Here is a 24,783-nt window from a genome sequence, read left to right as displayed (position 1 = left end):
TATATTTGATGCACAAAACTTAACCCTTCATTCAGCATGCTTGCAAGATTTAAATATACGATTTACATAAACAACCCATTACCAACATTATGACATGACTCTAATAGCTCAACGGCTACAACCCACTTGCAAACCTATGTACAACAACTAATCCCTACTAGACTAGTCCAACATAAGACCTAGTAAATGAAAATTTATAACTCAATTGTAATAATTAAAATAGAATGTACAAGACTACCCTTACAAATAACAAAATGCCCATATGTCGTAATCTTCTTGAGGACCTCCCCCTTCGAGACCTAGGCTCATAATATTGCTTCCCTCTTCAAAAGACCTTGCCCATAAGGTCTCGAAACTTCTTATGAGGCTCACTCAATTTTTTCCAAATAGAATATTTCCTTATGAAATCCGATTTATTAAGTCTTTTATAATTGAATTGATTTTCCGTTTCATATAAATTTCATAGTAAGTTTAGTGAAATCTCAAAGAATTGGTCCCAACTAATAAAGCCAATTCATGCATAATACAAGGTCAAATCCTGCCAAAGACAATGTATAAATGTGCAAAAAAGGATTGGCTCTGTAGTTTAAAGGGGACTACCTCATATCACCCCAAACTTGGTACCTTTTATCCATTTGCCGCCACTACTATCAGGTTGCAACCCTTGTCAATATAAAGATTTGCTCTCCTTGCCACCTTCGGATCGATAAAGTTGTGTGTGCTTCTTGTATCAATTAGGACCACCGTTGATAGATCTCCTACTACACTCCATAATCACATAGTCTGAAGGAATAATGTGCCCGACATATCATGAAGGGGAATTCTTAGCAACTTTTCAGTGGACTCTTGGACGATTCCCATCACCTATTCATTAGGAATACCCTCAAATACTTCCTCTTCTCCTTATGGTTCTAACCCTTTCAATAAATCTAATTTAGGTGCTTGAAACCTATGCCCCAACTATAATTTGTCATCACAATAATAGCATAGTTATTTTTCTCGCCTTTCTTGCATTTGAGCTGGGGAGATTCTTTTAATAGGTATTGTGGGTCTTATGTTGGGGATATGCGGTGGGCTGTTAGGTTGGAGATTTCTTGATTCAGGATATGGTGGAGGGTGTGGTAACCTTAGTATGGTGCAGGTGCAGGTAATCTAAAGGTATTGGATTGGGGTAAGTCAGGTGGTTTTTGGTATTTGAACCTATGATACACCTCTTCTTCTTGTAACCTTGCAAGCCCAAAAGCAGCAGATAGCATTGTAGGATTAAACATGATCACCACAATCTGCAAGTCATCTCATAGTCCACTTAAAAAAGTACTTATGCAAAACTCCTTAGTAAGTCCATTGGTCCTATTGGATAGTATCTCAAATCGAGTTTGGTATTCTTCCACCAAATCTGTTTGACAAAGCTTTGTGAAAGCGCCAACTAGATCCTCATAAGCTGAAGGCCCAAATTGGACCTTGAGAGCCATCACAAATTTCTCCCATGAATGGCTAGAATACATCAATCAATAATACCATGAGAGAGCCTTATCTTTCATATGAAAGGAAGTAATTTGCAATTTGTGTTCTTCCGAAGTATTATAATAAGCGTAAAATTGTTGGGCCTTAAGAATCCATTTCACAGGTTCCGAACCATCAAATCTTAGAAAATCTAGCCTAATGTCTACACTTGAATCCTTCTATTTTCATTAAACATAGGAATATTACTAATTTTCATCACCGGTTCAAAAGAGTCATCATCTGAATTATTAGCTATTGTTTTAACAGCCAATTAATCATAGTTGGCTACCAAATTACTAATAATCTTCAACACCGTCATCAGCAACTGCTGTTGCCGCTCCTGTTCCTCTCTCTCTATTGAGTTGTTTCACCTTTCAGAATAGACATTGCATCAACAAGTTGAGCGTGATGAGTACCCTTCGCCATTGCGCATGAACCTCGCTTTGAGACTATTGTTATGATCTATGTAATTTGTAAAGTAAGAAAATGTAATTCTGTAGGCTATTTTAGGTACCCAAGGCCTCCACAAGTACTTAGATATTTGATGCACAAAACCTAACTCTTCATTCAGCATGCTTACAAGATTTAAATAGAAGATTTACATAAACAACCCATTACCAACACAATGATATAACTCTAATAGCCTAATGGCTACAACCCACTTGCAAACCCATGTACAACAACTAACCCCTACCAGACTTAGTCCAACATAAGACCCAGTCAATGTAAATTAACAACTCAACTGCAATAATTAAAATTGAACATACAAGACTACCCTTACAAATAGCAAAATGTCCATTTGTTGTAATCTTAGTTATGTCAGGACCTTGAAAAACGATAGGCATTTGTCTGTTGACCTAGACATGAAGCGATTGAGGGCTAGGGGTGTCAAATCGTGTTAATGGGTCGTGTTCTTGTCGTGTCAAATCGTGTTAACGAGTCATATAGGTCAACCCTAACCTGACCCGTTAAGCTTATCGTGTCAAAATCTCAAACCCTAACACGACCCATTAACATAACGGATCGTGTCGTGTCAACCCGTTTTGACCCATTAATAAATATTACTAAATATGTTTTTTTTATAAGTAAACAAATAAATTAAGAAAATATTACGAAATAGGTTAATACGACACAATACAACTCATTTTAAACTATTTATGTAAATGGGTTTAATAGGCTCGAAATTAACATTTTTAACCTGATTAAATTTAGCATAATTTTATATAAATGTTAAAATTACAATATCTATAAAAATTATAAAACTAATTATAAGTCCAAAACTACAATCCAAATAATAAAAATATCGAAATTAAAATTCTAACAATTTTATTTTTAGATATAAGGGTATAATTGTAATTTTAACTTTCTTAACGTGTCATAACGGGTTATAACGGGTTAACCCGTTATCAACCCGTTAAGCAATCGTGTCTTAACGGGTCAACCCGTTTTGACCCGAACCCATTAAGGCTAAACCCTAACCCGATATTATCGTGTCTTGTTCGTGTTGGGTTAACGGGTCGTGTGACATATTGCCACCCCTATTGAGGGCTGCCACTAGTTCAATGAGTCATTGTACATTGTTAATGTTCCATGTTGGGGCCATGTTGAGAATGACTTCCACTTTTTTTGGGTTAGACTATTTCCCTTGCTCAGAGACTATGAAACCTATGAAATTCCCGAATTTGACACCAAATGCATACTTTGTCAGATTGAGCTTCATCTGGGTGCACCGTAGTACTGTGAAGGCCTCAAATAGGTCGGTCAAGTGTTATTTAGGAGTCTTGCTCTTAACAAACAGGATAAGATTACTAGCCTATTAGGCCTTTTTGGATAGTCAATCTCATTTCATCATTACAATTTTTTCAAATTTTCATACAAAATATAATAAACAATTAAACATTTTCAATTATTAAAATAATAATAATATTAAAAAAATATTTTATTTAATTTTTAACTTTTATCTCAACTTATTATCTAAACGACGCTTAAATTTCAAGAAAAAACAACTAAACGAATAAAGGAACTCAACTATTGAGCTACTTTATTTTGATTAGGTGAGGGAGGTTGCTTTTCAAATCCTTTCACCTTTTGATGCATATGGATTTTCTATTGTCAATGCAACCTACAAAAGGGCTTGTATTGTCAACGCAAGGCAACATTACTTAAGTGTGAGATTTGTATTGTCAAGGCAACCTATAAAAGGGCCACTAGCAAATTTAAAAACTACAACATAGTTTTTAAATTATAGTTATATTTATAAATTTAAATTTATAATTTAGATAAAAAAAAAAAAGAGTTTTTGATCACTTTTGAACCCCCAAATTAATTTTTGGGTTTAGTGGATTGTAGTCCATTATTGAAGTGGGTGGGGGAATTGTGGATGCGGGGAGGGATCCGGGTGTGAAAATCCCACCCTCTGCCGATGCAGAGCGGGGGTCGAGGCCAAGAAGAGGGCTATCGGCTGGTAGCACTCATACTTTTTGTAGTAGAAATAACGACAACTTAATTTTTTAAATATTTTAAACATATTCTTAAAAAATTGAAAGTTGTTATAATATGAAAGTTGTATGGGTATTTTTGCCCATTAACAATTTTTTTTTTTTAAATTTGAACTACATTCTCAATTATTCCGAAAAACACGTTTGAGCTTAAACTTACTTTAAAATCTAACATCTAAACAACTTATGTTTTGTTTAGGGTTGTGTTAGGAGTTCTAAAAAGTGTTTAAACAACCTTAAAAGCTTTTTAATAAAAAAATTAAGTTGCTTAGGTGTTACATATTAAAGTACATTTTGATATCAAATAAGTTAAAAAATACTTTGTCTCAACATTTTGATACTTTTTTCAAACGTACTTTTTCTGATATTGCGAAACGTAATTTGAAATTTAAAAAGACTGTAAATGGGTGAAAATACTCATACAACCTTCAGATAATTAGAATTGTTAAATTTTCAAGGATATGGTCATAATTTAAAAAAAAATCAAATAATCGTCATTTATTCCTCATAAATCATTTTTTTAATTAGTTTCCAAACGAATATAAAATATTTGAAAGTGTTTTAAACATATGTTTATCAAACATTAAATAAATTTTGAATAATAAAACTTATTATTTAAGTTATAAGTTTTAAATCCTAAAGTTATAAGTTTTATTTTTTACCGTATTCCTAAACATGTACTTATTTTTTCATTAAAGAGTTTTTAAAAATATTTAAATATTTTTTAAAACTCTTATACAGCCCCAAACAGACTCTTAATGATATTTATTTTTTTCATAAAAGACTTCTATAAGATTAATATATTTGAAACTTGTATTTAATATTATTATTATTATTATTATTTTTTTTTCTTACTGAGCATTGTACTCCTCTAGTTAATTTGTTGACATCATTTCACGTATAGAGAAACGACACGTGCATAATTTTGTTGACATACCAACGCAAATCTATGGCCTTGTAACACACTACAAAATCCCAACTATAAAATATCTTCCGAAACGATCGCCCCCGACTGCTTGCCAGAAAAAAAAAAAAAAAGATTCTCTCTCTTCCCCTCGAAAGCGAAATCGAACTGTGAAAGAACAAATCAGTCTTGAAAACGGATCCGAAAGAATTTGCGAACCAGAATAACCGAAAACCCTAACCCTAGCCGCGACTTATCCCCTTCACTCCACCCCCTCTTTCTTTAACTGTTGCACCTGAAGATGTCAGCCAGAGTTTGATTAGGGTTAGGGTTTTTGTGCTAAGAGGTGGACGGGAGGTCCCAAGGCAGAGCAAGATATTAGGATTGGGGTTTGGGTTAGGGTTGGGGCTATTTCTAGGGTTAGGGTTTGGGGGATGGAATGCGAAGGTATTGGCGTTGGTGGGCGTTGTTATTGTCGCTGATGACCGGAAGCCGATGTCACAGGCGAAAGAAGATGATGGGTAGGGGTGCGGACGGAGGTTGCGGCACTGAGGAGAGGCCTTGCCCCGTTTCTAGGGTTCCGGCCACAATTCCGCCGGCCGAACCGGAAATTACCGAGAAGCAGGCCTCGGAAGACATTGATTTTTACTCGCAGGCCAGGAAAGCGCTCTGCGAGCGCTCGCCTTTCGACGTTGCGGACGACACTTCGGCTTTGCGTTCATCCACTTTGCCAAGCGGGTTGGCGAGTTTCTTGTCGAGGAGCTCAGATAGTCGCAGGCGGCACAAGAAGTCCCATTTGGGAGCGGACAAGAAGTCTTCTCGACCAGCTAGGGGTTCCAACATTTGGGTTGAGACGGCGGAATATTTCAGGTACCTGACATTGCATGATATTGATTCTTTGTTTGAGGCTTCTTCTCCGTTTAGTTCTTTAGCTACTCGGGAGTGTTTTCTGATCCCATACTCGGAGAATGCTCCGAGGGTGAATCTTGGTAGTTGTGAAAATGAGAGTGTGAATGTGCATGGTGGGAATGGGAACAGAAATGGAGTTCTTAAAGAGGAGGTAAAGAGTGAGGGCCAGCAGTCCATGGAAATTGACAGTGTTGGAGCTGACGCTCTGCCTCGGGATGAAAGAGGTAGTTCCCAGTCCGATTTGTCTGCCGGTTTAGAATGGCTTTTAGGAACAAGGGATAAGGTTTCTTTAACTTCGGAGCGGCCTTCAAAGAAACGGAAACTTCTGGGTGGTGATGCTGGTTTGGAGAAAGTTTTAGTTTCTCGTCCTTGTGATGGGAACTCGTCTTTGTGCCATTTTTGCTGCATGGGTGACACGGGCAAGGAGTCCAACCGATTGATTGGTTGCAGTTCTTGTGGGGTTTCAGTCCATCAAAAGTGTTATGGAGTGCAGGAGGACGTGGATTTGACGTGGTTGTGCGCATGGTGCAAGCAGAAGAGTGATTGCAGCAGTAGTGATTCAGCGACGCCTTGTGTGCTTTGCCCGAAGCAGGGTGGTGCTTTAAAACCTGTTCAAAAAAGTGATGGAAATTGTGTTTCTACGGGGTTTGCTCACTTGTTTTGTTGCCATTGGATGCCTGAGGTCTATATAGAGGACTTGTTGAAGATGGAGCCAATCATGAACGTAGGAGGAATAAAGGAAACTAGGAGAAAATTAGTGTGTAACATATGCAAGGTGAAGTGTGGCGCTTGTGTTCGGTGTAGCCATGGTATGTTCTTTTGCTTCCTTCTTTCCTAACATTTTATTTTATATTCCCACAGCAGAACATTCTAGTATTGGAATATGTGACCTACTTGTGCATCTGTGAGACTTTTTTTTTTCTTTTCATATTTTAGCTGATACAAGTTACATGGGGTTATATTCTGCTGCTATATGTGGATCTTAGAAATTTATCACGTCTCTCGGCAAGCGGAAGAATGATGGTTACATGTTCTATGTTTTTTTTTTTTTTTTTAAATAAGTAATAAGAGAATTTTATTGCCAAGTAAATAGGCATAGTCCAAGTATATAGGCAGTATACAAGAGAGAACACTTAAATACAAGTTAGGAATTAGGAAAGGCTAAAAGGAAATCATGAAGATAATCTCCATTCATTACAAGAACCTTATCCCAAATACACATTAATAATGAAAAACCCTCTAAATTCACCCATCAAGCGTTCTAGGGTAATTCAAGGTGAAAAACCCTCTAAATACACAACATGCCCACTAATTCCAGAGGTGCACAGGCTCTCGGCAAGGAGTTTCCCTTAAGTGCACCTAGGGTAATTCAAGAAGAAAATCTCCAAGTCTGATGGCCCCTAGAGACTGTTTGCACTTAAGGGGATTTGAACCTTAGACCTAGGGGGAGCATACCCCCAAGCCTAAGGCTTTTACCACTTGAGCCAACCCCCAAGGGTTAAATCCTCATCCATCTTACTAGGTACCTTAGATCTCCAAATGCATCTCCAGTGGTATTTATTGACACAATGACAGGTTAACGCCTTATAAAGGGAGCTAACTGAAAATCTGGAATTTCCAGCATGAATCCACTGCAGGCTATCCTCCATTCCCTGAACAATCTTCATATCATATAATCTTCCAAAAAATCCTTTCTTTAGCTAGAATGTAATTAGGTGTTTCTTTTGTATACTTCCTGTGTACACGGGCTATGCCTACTTCATTCGTATGAATAAAATTCTCTTATTACTTATCAAAAAATCTTCCAAAAAATCAAAGACTACATTTAATTCCCAATGATGCACAGCTCTAATAAAATTGACATTCTACTGAACATTAATATTTTAAAAAGGGATCAGCCACTGCAGCATCTTGATCTTTATGCTTTATGTTCTAAATGATACATGTAGGTGATGCACAATTTATGTAAAAGAATGGAAATAACGATTCCTCCTCTCATGTGTTTTTGGCTATATAGGCTATATAGTCCTCCGTGCTTATTTTACTGACTATATGCTATAGCGAAATGCAAAGGTTTTTTTGCATTGGAGTTGATTAAATTTTTTTCATTCACAAGCATATATAAATTCATTTTAAATAAACTCGACAAAATTCTATTTATTATCTTAACTTATTATTATTTATTTCATCAAAAAATTTTTTTTCATTCACAAGCTGCTTTCTAAAATGTTTTTCAGAGAATGTAGAAAATAATGCTTTGAGTTTAGAAAAAACAAAAGTGTTCAAAATATCATGTAAGCTAGGGGTGCTAAATTGTGTTTTCGGGTCATGTTTATGTCATGTCAAGTCATGAACATTCGACTATATAGGTCAACCCGAATCCAACCCGTTAAGCTAAACGTGTCAAACTTTCAAAGTCTAACTAAACTCATTTAGATAATGGGTCGTATCACCTGTTTTGACCCGTTTAATAATTAATTAAAAATATGTTAACACGACAAGACTCATTTAAACTCATTTGTTTCTTGTAAATGGGTTGAGCTAAAATGCGTAACTCATTTGACTTGATTAACATAATTTTACGTAAAAGTTAAAATATATATTTATTAATAATCACAATATATATTAATTTTAACATATAATAAAACCAATATTACAAACTATATAATAACAAATATGAGTATAGGTTTAAAAGTAAAATCCCAACAATAAAAACATAAGCATACTGAGAAATATCAATATTACAACTCAACAATAATAAAATTTAATTTTGAAATAAATTCTAAATGGGTCAAAACGGGTTGATTTCGTGTTAAGCAAGTTGACTCGTTATTGATTTGTTTATAAGTCGTGTCTTAACGGGTCAACCCGTTTTGACCTGAACCCATTAACATCAAATCCAAACTCGTTAATTTTGTGTCATGTTCGTGTTAGGTTTATTGGTCGTGTCACATATTACCACCCTTAATGTAAGCCTTACTAATGTTATATGGTAACAGTTTTTAAAACGATTTCTCTCATGTACTTGGGCTCTTGCCTATTCTTATTCTCAATAAAATTTTGTTTACCGATAAAAAAAAACTATCATCAAGAAACACTACCAATTGTGCCCAAAAAAGTCATAAAAAAATTAATTATGACCATTATATTTATCAATTCTGAAGTAAACTAGGTAGTTCCTTTTATTTTTTTGGTTGTTGGCCCAGCATCAATAGCTTAATATACTCTGGTATGATTTTCATCTCACTGATTTACTCCTTACTTGTCCATGTGCTCCAGTTGCTAGTGCTTGGATTTTGAATCAATACTTCCATTCCAACTGCATTGCTGCTAAAGCATCAAATCAGCAGTTAACCCCCAGGGGTTGGCTCAAGTGTTAAAGGCTAAGCTTTGAATATTCTTGGGTGCAAACAATCTCTAGGGGCCATCGGACTGAGAGATTTTTCCCTTGAATTATTCGAAGTGCACTTGCGCGAAACTCTTTACCTAGGGCCTGTGCACCCCTGGAATTAGTTGGGACGCTATTATCAAACACTCAGGGCCAATAAAAAAAAGTTAAGTCTCACATTCGAGCAATTCTTAGATAGTTTTGGCATATGTGCATGGTGATTAGACATAATAGTTATTTATTGAAACTGGAAAGTTCACAGTTTGGAAGTACTCCATGAGTAGTTGGCTTGACATTGTTTAGATCTTTTTCCTATACTACTAGATTGCGGTGACTATCAGGGGCTAAACCCTATTTCAAGTTTGAAAATAAGTGGTTAAAGGCTGATGGTTTTGTGAACAAGGTGAAATATTGGTGGTCATCCTACAGTTTTGAAGGGTCCTCAAGCTTTGTTTTGGCCAACAAGCGGAGGGCCTTAAATAAAGCCTTAAAGATATGGAATGCATAGATTTTTGGTCATGTTTAGAAAAGGAAACATCTCCTTTCAAATGAGTTCAAGGCATTGATGTGTTATTAGAAGAAAAGTCTTCTATTAGTAGCGGAAGAGCTTTTGTGTTTTTATAAGTAAGAAGATATTTTATTGATATTGAAATAGCATAGTCCAAGTCACAGGAAGTATACTAGTGATTACACCTAGTTAGGATCTAGAAACGGATACAAGGAAATCATGAAAGTTGAGACTATTAAAATCTATAACAACGGTCCACATAAATAAAGTCTCCAAGAAAAATCTTAAATTCTTCCGAAGAGTGCTCCCGATCTCAAAATCTTGGTCATTCATTTTCCTCCAAATGCAACAAAGTAGATAAATGGGAGCCATCTTCCACACAGCTGCAATTTGGGGTATCCCCTTAATCCCTCTCCAACTAGCTAGTAGATCAACCACTCTCCTAGGCATAACCCAATGCTAATCCCACTTTGGTGAAAAAGTAATTCCATTAAACCCTAGCAAACTCACTATATAGAAGTAAATGATCCACTATGTCACCACTATCTTTGCACATACAACACTAGTCAATAACGATAAATCCATGATTCCATAGGTTGTCAATGGTTAGGATCTTCCCTAAGGATGCAGTACAAACAAAAAAAGCAGCCTTAAGAGGAGCTCTACTCCTCCAAATGGTCTTCCTAGGAAAATTAGCCTGAGTAGTAAGGACCTCATAGAAAGAGTACAAAAAAGTTTCCTCTAATAGATGGAGTCCAAACAAAATTATCTACCATTGTATCACCAGTTCCAAAGGTGTATGGCAAGTTAAAAAAATTCAGTAAAGGCACGAGCCTCCCAATCATGTGCCTCCCTAATGAAATTGACATTCCACTATTGTGAGCCATTAGCAATTTCCCTCAAATCAGCCACCTATTATCAAATACATTTTAAAAAATATAAAATTTGGTTTTCACTCTAAAATATATTTCTTACTTCTCAAGGTGTGGATTGAGGCAATAAAGCCCTATTGGGGAAATGGTTATGGAAATACCACTTGGAGGGGGATTTGCTTTGGAAGGATGTTATTGACCATATGTGACGCCCCCAAATTCCGTTTGGGATTGGACGGACATTTGAAGCGTCGAGACATGCAACACAAGGTTACCTGCCCCCGTTCATGACATATAAGATGCAATAATTCTAACATGCATCTAACATTATGCAATATTCGCAGCGGATAATTTTTTTTTTTCTTTAGCAATACTATGCACCAAACTGAAAATATCCCAAAGTATTGGAGATGCAACTCCATTGTACAAGTAGTAATTTAACTACTATATTAACATTAACGACGCACCGTCCTTCAGTCGACTGTGTCTAATTGGTCAGCTCCTGATCTTCTTTCAGGTCCTGTAACAAGATCTACCATTCGGGGGGAATGGTAGTTGGGACTACCACAGTGAGATTTGATTACAAATCTCAGCAAGTTAACAAAAAACTTCCATACAGACTAATGATGCATGTATGACAGTAAAAGCATAAATGCATAATCAAATTCACAAGTAATTAAATCATAACTTAGCGTACAACATAGCATAATTGTTATAGCTTAAATTGAATCATGAACTAAACTTGACTTAGCATGAACTTGCTCTGAAACTTGAATTAACATGAAAAATACATACTCCACAGTTGTTGTGGCCCCATGTATTCTACGTGTAAATACATACTCCACAGTTGTTGTGGCCCCATGTATTCTTCACAAACTTGACTTAACATTAAAAATACATACTCCACAGTTGTTGTGGCCCCATGTATTCTACATAAACTTGACTTAACATAAAAAATACATACTCCACAGTTGTTGTGGCCCCATGTATTTTACGCATCACATTGGTAGTTAAATACATACTCCACAGTTGTTGTGGCCCCATGTATTCTACACAACTTGACTTAACATTTAAAATACATACTCCACAGTTGTTGTGGCCCCATGTATTCTACACAAACTCAATGCAGTTAAATACATACTCCACAGTTGTTGTGGCCCCATGTATTCTACATAAAGTTGACTTGAACATAACTTGAAATACATGACCAACTTGAGAGAGAAACATTTCGTAACATGGCATAACATATAATAAACAACATATTTAACATGACATACTTGCAACAATGAATATTACATGACTTGACATACATGTAATAGATGGCATACTTAGCATGACGTACTTGTAACGTACAATAATACATGACAGAATATATTATGTAACAGATAAAAACTGATGACAGAATAAATTCTGTATAACAGACAATTACGTGATAACTTAGCATGGCATGACATATATAATAACACATATACACATACTGTAGTTCCTTTACTTAGCACACATACACAGTAGACTGCTAGTAAGTTAAAAGCTAACTTACCTCGATCTCCGCGTTTCTTATAAAACTTCAAGCGCGATCACGAGGAACTGTAATTAGTGATTCTAAAAGTTAGAACTAAATCACTAATAATTTGAAATATGGAAAATACTAACTTAAAGAGTAAAATTTTCATTTTACTCTCTACATGTGGGAAAATGACCGTTTTACCCATAACTTAAGGATTTTGCATACTAACTCTAAAAGTTTCCAACCAATCAATTACTTTAAACGTTAATAACTATAGATAGAGGTTTATACCATCACGATGCACATCACACGGTGCATCGCCATACAACACGGAGTACACTCCACGTATACTCCCTTCCTTCTACGCCACACATCACTACAACACACGTCACCCGACACGTCGCTGCACTACACAGAATACGCTCCACGCGTACTCTCTTCACATATCATGCCATATCACAATTACGGCATCCATCTCATGTCCACACTTCATAGTACAATCCACAATTCTACAATTCAAGCCCAACACTTCACAACTACATTTCGCTTCACAACTACGCAGCGAACTCCACAATTATTAATTACGCATTCTACGATCCAATCAATCAACTATTTTAAACGTAAATAATTAGGGATAGAGGGTTATACCATCGACGGGCTAACCCGTGCGTCGCTCGCTGCTCGTCACGGTTAAGCGTCAGAGGAACGTACGTGGCGGTAACACCGCGTACGGTGGTTGTCCACCACGTAAAGTGGTAGTTTGAGCTTGAGAAAAGCTAGGCGTGGCCTTGGAAGGCTCATGGTGGCCTCGTGGTGGTCGAAGGTGGCGGAGCACAGCGGCATCATGCCGTGAACAGTAAATCCGAAAGCTAGGAGTTCGCTTGAGGTGGATGAAAGCCATAGAACTTCATGGGAAGCTAGGGAAAGGTAGATGAACATGTGGTGGAGCTGTGGTGGCGAGGTGGTGACCATACGGTGGCTCACGGCGGCGGATCGGCCGTTTGAAGCCATTTTCGGCCTTGGAGAGTGAGGGAGAGTGAGAGCTCCACATAGCTCCGTTGGCTATGAAATTTCTTGGGGAAGTTCGTGGTGATGAGAGGAACAAGGTGGTGGTGGTGAAACACCATGGGTGGCCGTGTACGGTGGTGCACGGCGGTGCAACCGAACGTGTGTGTGTGAAGACCCATCGGAGAAAAAGTGAGAGTTAGGGAAAAAGAAGGACATGGGGAGGAAGCCCTTGACATGGTGGTTCTAATGGTGGTGCTTGGTGGCCGTTTCAACCGTGTATGGTGGTCCAAAGAGGTGAAAAAAGGTTGAGGACCCATTTCTTTGAAGGGAGATAGAGAGAGACTCGGTGGCCGGAAAAACACACCACCGGTGCAGTTCTGGTCGCCGGTGAGAGGGGGTCACGCCGGTGTGGGAGGTGAGGCAAGGTGGCCGGAGGTGGCGCCGGCTGGAGCTTCAACCGATCGGACATGGAGGTCCATGCACAGTGAAGAGCACGGCTGGACGTGCACGAGGGAGAGAGAAGAGAGAAAAAAAAAAAAAAAAAAAAAAAAAGAAAAAGAGAAAAGACTGAAGGGAAAGGGTAGGGGCCTGGGTAATTAATCTCAGTCTTACACTTCGGGATCCTCAAAAGGATCTAACGATGAGTTTAAAACACTGATTTGAAAATGCGTAAGTATTTTATTTAAAATAAACACTTTAATAAAACACTAAGAGAAATTAAGATAGAATATTATTTTATAAACTAAGGTTTATAAAATAATATTTTCTTCATCATTATATAAAATGATAAAGTATCATTAATTAATCAAAGTGCATAAAACACTTAAACAAAACACTGAGAGGAATTAATATAGAATATTATTTTATAAACTTTTAGTTTATAAAATAATATTTCTTCATCATTATCTAAATTGATAATGTATCATTAATCACTCAAAGAGGATAAAACCATTTAATTTAAATAAGAGTTTTCAACGTAAAGTTAAACCTCTTAATATTTTAAAACAACTAAAATATTTAATATAAGATATTATCCACAATTATAATATTTTCAGAGCTCATTAAAATATTATAATTGTGCTACATTAAAATATATTTATCTAATAATAATGAAAATATATCCTATAGATATTTTCATAATATTTAAAATATTCGTAAGCATTAAAATATCTATCTTATTTTGAAATCCGCAAGATAGTTTTCAGAACACGTCAACGAGATACAGTACGTAGAATAAGTTTCAATACGTAGATCGAGGCTCATAAAGAAGAAGAAGAAAGGAGCGGATATTACAATAAACTAACTTATAGAGTTTTCACGGGGTTCCTAAAGTCAATAGAAATTCCTTAAATTAAATTTCTAGCGGGTTGTTACACCATAGACACGGAAGCGCTTGTGGGGGTTGGTGTCTAATGAAGTGAGGGTAGAGTATGGTGTGGGCTTTTGGAAATTTATTAGGAGGGTTGGAAGAGTTTTGTCACTCATATCTGTTTTGTTGCTGGTGAGGGCTTTAAAATCAGATTTTGGCATGGCGTTTGGTGTGGAGATCGTGCTCTCAATGGGGCTTTTCTAGCTCTTTTTTGCATTGCTGTCAATAGAGATGCTTTTGTGTCAGATCTAGTGGCATTTTCCCACAGTTCTCACCAATGGGATGTTCAATTTAATAGGGATAATTCATAACTAGGAAATGGATACTGTTTTAGAATTTTTCAGTTTGATATATTCTTTCTTTTGATAAGTAAAAATATTATATATATCAATAGGAGTAACCAAGTACACTGAACGTATACAAGAAAACATGTAGCACATATTAGAGAGCCTGTAATGACCCAAAAAGCCTGTGAAAAACAACCCAAAATATACCAAGCCCGAATTGGAAAGGAACACACCTCCCCTACCCAACTTGTTGTTTCTTGTAAAACTAATACTCAACCTAAACCCCAACTCCAACCCTAACCCCTTGTGTTTCCCATCTGTTTTTTTGATAAGTAATAATAAATTTTATTAATAAGCATATTCGAGGTACACTGGAGGTATACATGTGAATACACCTATTTAGGATCTAGTAACTGATACAAGGAAATCTTGGAAACTGAGACCATTCAGCTCTAGAGCGATGGCCCACATAAATAAAGTCTTCCAAAAAAACCTCCTAAACTCTTCTATGGAACGTTCTTGATCCTCAAAAAGTCTATCATTTCTTTCACTCCAAATACACCAGAGAATACAAAGAGGAGCCATCTTCCATACAGCCGCAATCTGTGGTATCCCCGGAATCCTCTCCAGCTTGCAATTAATTCTATCACTCTTCCCGGCACGACCCATGCTATATCCATTCTGCTGAAGAAATAATTCCAGATTTCCCGAGCAAATTCACAATGTAAAAGTAAGTGGTCTACCGTTTCACCATTCTTTCTGCACATACAACACCATTTGGTTATGATTATGCCTCTTCTTCTTAGATTGTCCATGGTAAGAATCTTCCCTAATGCTGCTGTCCATACAAAGAATGCAACCTTTTTAGGTGCTTTGCTCCTCCAAATGTTCTTCCAAGGAAAATTGTTGTGTCTTCGCCGCATAGTAATTGTATCATAAAAGGAGCACACAGAAAACTTCCCTTTCCTCGAAGGTTTCCATACTATCTTGTCCTCACTTGTCGCATCAATAACCGTGTTATACAGCAAGCTGAGAAACTCCACCATCCTGGTAACTTCCCAATCGTGTGCATCCCGGGTAAGACTTATATTCCACTCCTGTGCACCATTGCTTATTACCCTCAAATTAGCCACCATTGCTTCTTTGTCCCGAGCAATTCTGAAAATATTAGGATAAACCTCCTTTAGAACCGTGTCTCCCACCCACACTTCATTCCAAAAGTTAACCCTCATGCCATTTCCCACACAAAGACGAGTGTTACTAGCAAAGGTACACAAACCTTTCCTTATGTACTTCCATAACCCCACCCCATAAATCCCCCTACTTTCCTTAAGAGCACCAACCCCCCCATTCACTTCCATACTTCATATCAATCACTTCTTTCGATAAGGCTCCTCTTTCCTTGTTATACCAGCATAACCATTTTCCTAATAATGCCTCATTAAAGGCCCTCACATTCCGGATCCCCAAGCCCCCATCTCTCAATGGAGTACACAGCTTATTCCACCCTACTAGATGGAATTTGAGCTCCTCACCTAAGCCACTTCACAAAAAATCACGTTGAAGTTTCTCCATTTTTGTTGCTATGCTGGCGGGGAGAGGAAATAGAGACAAGTAGTATGTAGGAAGGTTGGATAGTGTGCTCTTGATAAGAGTGGTCCGCCCCCCTTTAGTTAAATACAACTTTTTCCACCCGGCCAATTTAATCTCTAATTTCTCCAACACCTTCTCCCAAATTACCTTGGCTTTGAATGTAGCCCCCAAGGGGAGGCCAAGATAATTCAATGGCAAAGAAGAGACTCTGCATCCCAAAATGTTGGCCAACCCTCTAATGTTCCTCACCTCACCAACCGCAACCATCTCCGTCTTTGCAAGATTAATTTTTAACCCCGATACCGCTTCAAAACACAATAAAATGGCCTTCAAAGCTTGTACATGTCCTGCATTTGCCTCACAAAACAGCAATGTGTTGTCCGCGAATGATAGATGTGAGATGTTAATGTTTCCCATTACAGAACCAGCCAAGAATCCCCCTCCACCGCAGCTGACAGCATTCGACTTGGGCCTCCATTACGATGACAAATAAAAGGGGTGATAATGGATCACCTTGTCGTAGTCCCTGCGAGCTATTAAAGAAACCCACCGAATCTCCATTTACTAATACTGAGAAACGAGCCGTTGACACACAATGTCTCATCCACTTTCTCCATCTTGTCCCAAAACCACATCGACTCAACATGTATAACAAGAAGTCCCAATTGACATGATCATAGGCCTTTTCCATGTCTAATTTACATAAAATACTTGGCTCTCCCGATTTGATCCTGTAGTCCAAACACTCATTTGCTATTAGAACCGAATCCAGTATTTGGCGCCCTCTCACAAAAGCATTTTGAGTCTTAGAAACAATTTTATCCATAATTGTGCACATTCTATTAGTCAGGACTTTAGAGATTATCTTATAAATGCTCCCCACCAGACTAATAGGTCTGAAATCTTGCACCTCTATAGCACCCTTTTTTTTGGGACCAGTGCGATGAAAGTAACATTCAAACTCTTCTCGAATTTGCCATATATGAAAAATTCCTGGAAAACCTGCATTACGTCGTCTCTCACCATCGCCCAGCACTTCTGAAAGAAAGCCATAGTAAAGCCATCCGGGCCCCGTGCTTTGTCTCTATTCATTTTCTTGATTACTATGTGTACCTCTTCCTCTTCAAATGGTCTCTCCAACCAAACCATACTACTTTGGTCTATGTGCTCAAAAGCTAATCCATCTAAAGTAGGTCTCCAATCATGAGGTTCTGATAACAAGTGTTTAAAGTGTCCAGCCACTTGATTCCTAATTTCAGCTTGATCTGTAAGTGCATTGCCATCCACGTTTAGGGACTCAATGGTATTGAACCTCCTGTGAGAGTTTGCAATGCGGTGAAAAAACTTCGTGCACCTATCTCCCTCCCTAAGCCACAATGCCCTTGACTTTTGTCGCCACGAAATTTCCTCCATAAGAATCACTCTTTCTAAATCAGCAACAACTTGCCCTTTGCGATTGCTCTCATCTCCACCTCCCTCCAAGCTTTGTAACTCTTGAAACAGATTTTTTTTTCGTAGCGTAACATCACCAAATATTTGCTCATTCCATAACTTCAAATCCTTTTTCAAAACCTTCAATTTTCCAGCCAATGCATTACTCGGGTTGCCTTGTAAATGATATGAGCTCCACCATTGTCCCACCAGCTCCACAAACCCCTCATGTTTTAACCATATATTCTCAAATTTAAAAGGCCTTCTACCCCCTGGGATCCCTCCACAATCCAGCACAATGGGAAAGTGGTCTGAACAAATCCTAGAGAGCCTTTTCTGAGAGAGATCTGGATAATGTTCCTCCCAAGAAGGAGATATTAAGAATCTATCTAGTCTTGACCAGGCTTGGTTTGAGGACCAAGTATAATCACCCCCCATTAGTGGTACATCCATTAATTCCAGCTCATAAATAATTTCTGAAAATTCCCTCATAGCAAGAGTTTGTCGACCCTCCCCCGATCTTTCGCTAGGAAATCTAGTCACATTAAAATCTCCTCCAATACACCATGGAACCTCCCACCATGAAGCCATGCTTGCAAGTTCATCCCAAAGCAACCGCCGCTCACAATCCAAATTAGGACCATAAACGCCGGTGAAAGCCCACACAAACCCATCTTCAAAGTTTTTGAACAAGCACCCCACCGAATATTCTCCCACAAACTCATCAATATTCTCCACCACCCTTTTATCCCACATAACTAATACTTCCCCCGAGGCCCCTTTCGAAGGTAAATAGGACCATCCTGCAAATTGGCAGCTCCATAAACTCCTTATGACTCTTCTTGTAATAATCTTCAATTTTGTTTCCCGCAAGCAAATGATGTCCAGCTTCCATTGTCTCAACAAAGATCGTACCTGGAGGCGTTTGTTAACCTCATTCAACCCCCTTACATTCCAGCTCAGTGTTTCCCATCTTCACAATGCCCTCCATTGCAAAAGTCCAGGTTGCCGGCGGAAGGACCGGCTCCAGACAGCACTTAGCGAAGACGCCGAGGCCTGTCAACCTTGTTTGCGCTGGAAGTGAGGTGGCACTTGACGGCCAGAAAGGGTGTAAGGTGGTGGTGTGTTTGACATATTCCACGGGAGGTCTAACAGCACAGGGGGATAAGATGCAGTGGAAGCTCAACTGGGAGCAAGCGATTTATAGTGAGATTGTATTGCAAGATGTTGGCATCACATGGCAATGTTCCTTTCCCATTGAAGAGTATTTGGAGGTTTCGTGTGCCTCCCCAAAATAGCTTTTTCCGTTGGACCGCCTCTTTTGGGGATATTTTGACAACAGACAATTTGAGGAAGTGGGGTGTCATTGTTATGGATTGGTGTTATTTGTCCAAGAAGAATGAGAATAAGTGAATCACTTATCATTGCATTGTGGGGTGACAAGAGTGTTGTGGGATGAGATCTTTAGAAGAATTGGTGTGGCTTGGGTTATGCCGTTGAGGGTGGTGGATTTAATAGCTTGTTGGAAGGAGATTCAAGGCTGTCCCCAAGTGGCGGCAATTTGGAGGATGATTCCTTTGTGCATCATGTGGTGTATTTGGATGGAAAGGAATGCTCAGTGTTTTGAAGATAGGGAGCGTACAATGGAAGGAGTTCAGTGCTTTTTTGCACACACTTTATTGCTCTAGTTTTCAGCCATTGTGCTTAACGGAATTAGTGTTCATGATTTTCTGTTCTTACTTTCTGGCTCCTAGAATGTATTAGGTGTTCTTTTGTTTACTTCCTGTGTACATGGGCTTCGCCTACTTCATTCATATCAATAAATTTTCATCTTATAAAAAAAAAAAAGGTGTGAAGAATTAGCGGATCACCTTCTTCTCCATTGTGATGTGTTGAGGGCCTTGTGGGATGAGGTCTTTGTCAAGCTTGGCATTTCTTGGGTGATGCCTAAGAGTGTGGGGGAACCTTTTGGCGGCTTGGAGAGGGATTCAAGGAAATTGTCAAATAGCAGCTGTTTTGAAGATGATTCAGACTGTCGTATGTGGTGTATTTGGAATGAGAGGAATGATCGCTGTTTCGACAATAGAGAATATGCTTGGTGGATGGGATTAGGGCTTTTTTTTTTTTTTTTTTTTTTTTCATACTTTGTTGTTTTGGGCTTCGGTTATTGTAATGGATGGATTTAGTTCCAATGACTTTCATGCTGCTTTTCAGCTTTAGTTTGTAATTAGGTGTTTTCTCTTGTATACTTCTTGTGTACTTGGGCTATGCCTAATTACGTAGTTTTTATAATTAATTTCTTACTTATGAAAAAAATATTTCTTACTTCTCAAGAAATATTTAATTACATTATATAAAAAAAATAAATTAACATGTGGTGGTTTATGATTGGGTACGTATTTTACGTTAACAATGATAGATGAAAAAATTAATGGATTATTTTATCTGTAAAAACTAATACTTTATGGGGTTATTAATTATAGCAATTTTTTTTTTTTTGTGTGAATAATCTTAATTTTTTTTATATTTTTTATATTTCTAAAGTATATTAATACAATGAATCAAAATTATACTATATGAAAATCAAAAAATATCAGTCATGATTTTCAATGCAACCAAACACTAAAAATTCTTTTCTGCACCATGTTCAAGGTGCCAACCAAACATTGGAAAATCAAAAGTTCTTCTAGATAACATTTTCATTTGAATCTATTTTTTGATTGTTCTTATCCTTATTTTACGTTGAAACAAGTTTTTATCCCCGTCAATATATATATGTTTGTATATATATTTTACAGCAAAGCATCCTGTTCTCGTACTGTTATGAAAATAGCAGGATAAGCATCTTTAAGAACCGTATCTCCAATCCAAACATCATTCCAAAAACTAGTTCTGTTATCATCCCCCATCCTCAGTCTAGTGTGTCTAGAGGACGACACCCAACCTTTTCGAATATTTTTCCATGATCCCATTCCATATGCCCCCTTATTTTCATTAGATTTGAGTGCTATTATAGATTGAGCAAGCTAACTTTAGAAGTGATTCCACTAATTGAAGAGCTGCCAGCTAGCCATGGTTAATTAATTAAAACTATTTTTTGAAGGAAAGATTGATCACGTGCTTCTTTTTACTAATGGTTCCAAATCCAGCCTTAATAAATTGCTAGATTTCTTTTCTACTCATGAGGCAAAAGTACAGTAATGGTATCTTAAATTTTTGGGTCCCTAGCTATTGTTAAGTTTGACCACTGATCTCTTTTATGGAAGACAAGATACTTACCAAATTTGCCCATCTGTTTGACGGATGTGGGCTGGACGGGGTTGATGCGGAGCTGGGGTGTAGTTGCCAAAAAGTGCTCCCCACCCAGGCTGGGTGCAGAGAGGGTTGCTACGCACCTGTATAAGGTGGGTAGCACCCCTATCTATGAACCCTAAAGGGGGGCAATGTAGCCATTGATGTGGAAAGGATATAAACCGAGTCTGAACTAGTTTCGTAGATACCCACATTCTCGCTTGTTGGCGATACTACCATTGGAGAGGCAGAGGTAGAGAAAACATTGACAACTGGCCAACAAGTCTATGACATCTTGGTGGGGAGCAGAGCATTTGTTGTCGTGAGGAGAGAACTTGGAGCTGAACCCGTTTCATAAAACGCCCTCATTCTCGCATGCCGGTGGTACTATCATCGAAGGGGGCCAATGGGGAGACCGACTACCACCGACGAACAAATATGTGGCACCCTAGGAAGAGGAATGGTAAATATGGATGTGTGGTGAGGAGAACTTGAGCCTGAACCCATTTCATTAGGATTTGGGTTTTTGGCTTACCAAGCTTGAGTTATTGGTGAAACGGTGGACCATTTTCTCTTACATAGTGAGTTTGCTTGGGACAGATGGAATTATTTCTTCAGCAGAATGGGATTAGCATGGGTAATGCCGAGAATGGTGGTTGAACTAATAGCAAGCTGGAGAGGGATCATATGGACACCACAAATTGTAGCTATTTGGAAGATGACTCCCATTTGTATTCTTTGGTGTATTTGGAGCTTAAGAAACGATAGAAATTTTGAGGATTATGAACGTTCCGCGGAAGAGTTTAGGAGTTTTTTCTGAAGACTTTATTTATGTGGGCTATTGCATTAGATTTAAATGGTCTAAACTTCCATGATTTCCTTGTAACAGTTTCTAGTTCTTAAATTGGTGTATTCACATGTATACTTCTGGTGTACATGAGCTATGCCTATCTTTATATCAATAAAATTTCTTCTTACTTAAAAAAAAAAAAAAAAGCTTGAGTTGGTTGGGCTGTACGTTGGTCCAACCCAATATTTTCTTTACCCTACTGTGATGCCATCTCTTAATTTACTATTAGGGCAAACCATCCGAAACCCACTAAATGTTGCCATCTCTTTGCTCCACTCCAAGCTCTCATACTTGAGCCCAACCCCTCATATACTTGTCTGATCAACCCTTGCATCATCTCTTTTAATGCCAAAAGCCAATCCTTCATGTTCGATAGACTATTAGGCACCCCACCTACTGGCGAGCTGCCTACTGTAGCCCCAATGACCTTCTGATGGGCCCCCATTTGAATTTTTGCAGCTCATGTTGGTCTCTTGGAAACAACCCTGACTTGTTACCACTGGAACATTCTCTCCATTCGGATATACCACTCTTGGCTCTATGTGTATGAGATAAATGTCCCATTGATCGAGGGGTGGCTTGAGCGTACCCCCTACCAACATGCAAATAGAACACCTTGTTTCCGCTACTGAAAACAGAGGTTGACACTTTACTAAGAGCGTCAACAAAGGTCTTATATCCCCTCCCTTGTGTTCCTTCTGGAATGAGAATAAAACCACTTCTTCTTCATCCACCATATTCTGTCAACACCAAGTATCTACCGTAGCGTTTGAAAACAACTTCCTTACTAATTCCAGTGGTGCACATGCCTCTGACAATTGTATTGATGAAATTAGTAGCAGAAGAGTTAAGACAGAGTGAGATCATAGATGAAACGGAGAGGGTCACCCTGATGGAAGAGGTCAGTAGGAGATTGAAATCAAGGTCTTTGTGGTTGCACGATGGAGATAAAATACCAGATTGTTCCATTGAGTGGTTAACTTGAATAAGAGAAATTACACCATTGATACCTTTGATGCCAATGGTTTGATCCTTATCGACCTTACTTAGATCAAATAGCATATTGAAGGTTTTGTTAGTCACCTTTACTTTGAACAACGGATATGGATGCCCAATGGGGGTGGTCTTACTTTTGACTTTATAGGCTTGGAGACCGAATGGTTGGAATGAGGGTTTGATTGAAGTGGAATGGCAAAAAAGGTTTCAGGTCCAAATGGATTTTCTTTGGCCTTTTATTAGTCATGCTTGGAGGTTATTAAAGTTCGAAAAAAGCTTCAATGCCACTTTATAGCCCTCATCCCCAAGAAAGCAGGGGCTATGGAAATCAAGGACTTGCGACCTATTAGTCTTGTTGGAGGATTCTACAAGCTCATCGCGTATTCATGCTCAGAACCCTTTTTTTTTGGGTGCAATTTATCTTCTATATTATAATTCACTCTCGTAGGTTTGCTATTCTAAGTGAAATAGTTGCAAGTTTTCATGGAGGATGTGTGAGCCTTTTTTTTTTTTTTTTTAATATAGGTGGATATGCGAGCCATTTTATAAATGGAATGTTTGTCTTCTATTTTTTCTTTTTTAAATTGATCAATTATTTGTGTGTGCTGATTTCTTACAAGTCTCTAGTGCTTGCTGTATTAGATGGGAACCGTAGCGTGCAACAATATATATTTATACTTAAAAAAAATATTTATGATTTTGCCCCATGTTTTTTTATTAGCACCGGGTGTCCAAGAACAAAGTCCTGACTAATCTCAAGGGTACATAGGCTCTTGGCAAGGGGTTTCTCGCAAGTGCACCTTGAGTAATTAAAGTGGAAGTTCCCTTAGTCTGATGGCCCTTAGAAATTGTTTGCACCCAAGAGGATTCAAACCTTAGACATGGAGGGAGTATACTTCCAAGACTAAGACCTTTACCACTTGAGCCAATCTCTAGGGGTTCAAAGTGGGTTCCAATCTTAAGATCTAACAGTGTTATACAGTCCAAAATATGCTTGCACATACAAAGATAACAAGATGCATTTAATCTCATTGAAAAGCACAGAGGTGCCTACTTCTATATTAGAATCAGATTCAAAGATAAGAGTTTGAAAATGGGCATATGAATAAAATAGAACCTAGAGTTTAATCCTTTTAACATGGGGCAAGTGGTTTGCTCTAATTGCTGCTCTTGCACATTATAGCATTTAGGTTTTACATGTAACTAGAAGACTATATGCATTGGAATCTTCTAAAGAAGGAAGCAGCCCTTGATATTAAGGTTCGGTTTGGTAACAAAATTTTTTTTATCTCAAACTCAAAATTCTCATCTCATCATTACAACTTTTCCAAATCCCCATACAAAATATAATAAGTAATTCAACTTTTTCTTAACTTTTTCAAATCTCAAAACAATAATAAGATTAAAATATAATATTTTAATATTTTATCTTAAACTCAAAATTTTCATCCCACTTACCAAGCAGAACCTAAGTGTTACCAACATCCAGAGATTAGATCTTAAGATTGGAATCCATTAGTTCTGTAAAATTTATGCATATGGTGACCTAGATTTATGTTTTTGGCTTGTACGTGTCTGTAGCAGGGATATGTCTTGAGCCTGCATGGTGGTTGAATGCTTGGGCTGAGGTGAAATTCTTTCCCGAGCATCTGTGGTTGTGCTGCTTCTTGATTTTTCCAGATTTGAAAGACATTGAGTTTCAACCACTGCCTGTGCACTTGGGCAATGCCTCTTTGCTTGTTTCAATAAAATCTTATCCTACTTATAAAAAAGATATCAAGTTTCAACCAGTTGCTCAATTGGAGCCCCTTGGAATCATGCTTATAAAAGGGCTTTCACTTCTTCCCAAGCAATGTGAGATCCTATTCA

General features: G+C 37.9%; 1 protein-coding gene across 1 annotated transcript in view; it reads left to right on the top strand.

Annotated features, from left to right (window-relative positions):
- Positions 1-5,001: 5,001 nt before the first annotated feature.
- Positions 5,002-24,783, top strand: part of LOC122314410 — a 33,817-nt gene continuing 14,035 nt past the window's right edge. Inside the window, exon 1 of the mRNA XM_043129998.1 lies at positions 5,002-6,623. Within this exon, the coding sequence (XP_042985932.1) occupies positions 5,345-6,623 (1,279 nt within the window). The 5' untranslated portion in view covers positions 5,002-5,344. The remainder of the gene's footprint in view (positions 6,624-24,783) is intronic.

Source organism: Carya illinoinensis, chromosome 6 (genome assembly GCF_018687715.1).
Source record: "Carya illinoinensis cultivar Pawnee chromosome 6, C.illinoinensisPawnee_v1, whole genome shotgun sequence".
In the NCBI taxonomy this organism is placed as follows: Eukaryota; Viridiplantae; Streptophyta; class Magnoliopsida; order Fagales; family Juglandaceae; genus Carya; species Carya illinoinensis.
This window is presented reverse-complemented; position numbering and strand designations above follow the sequence as displayed.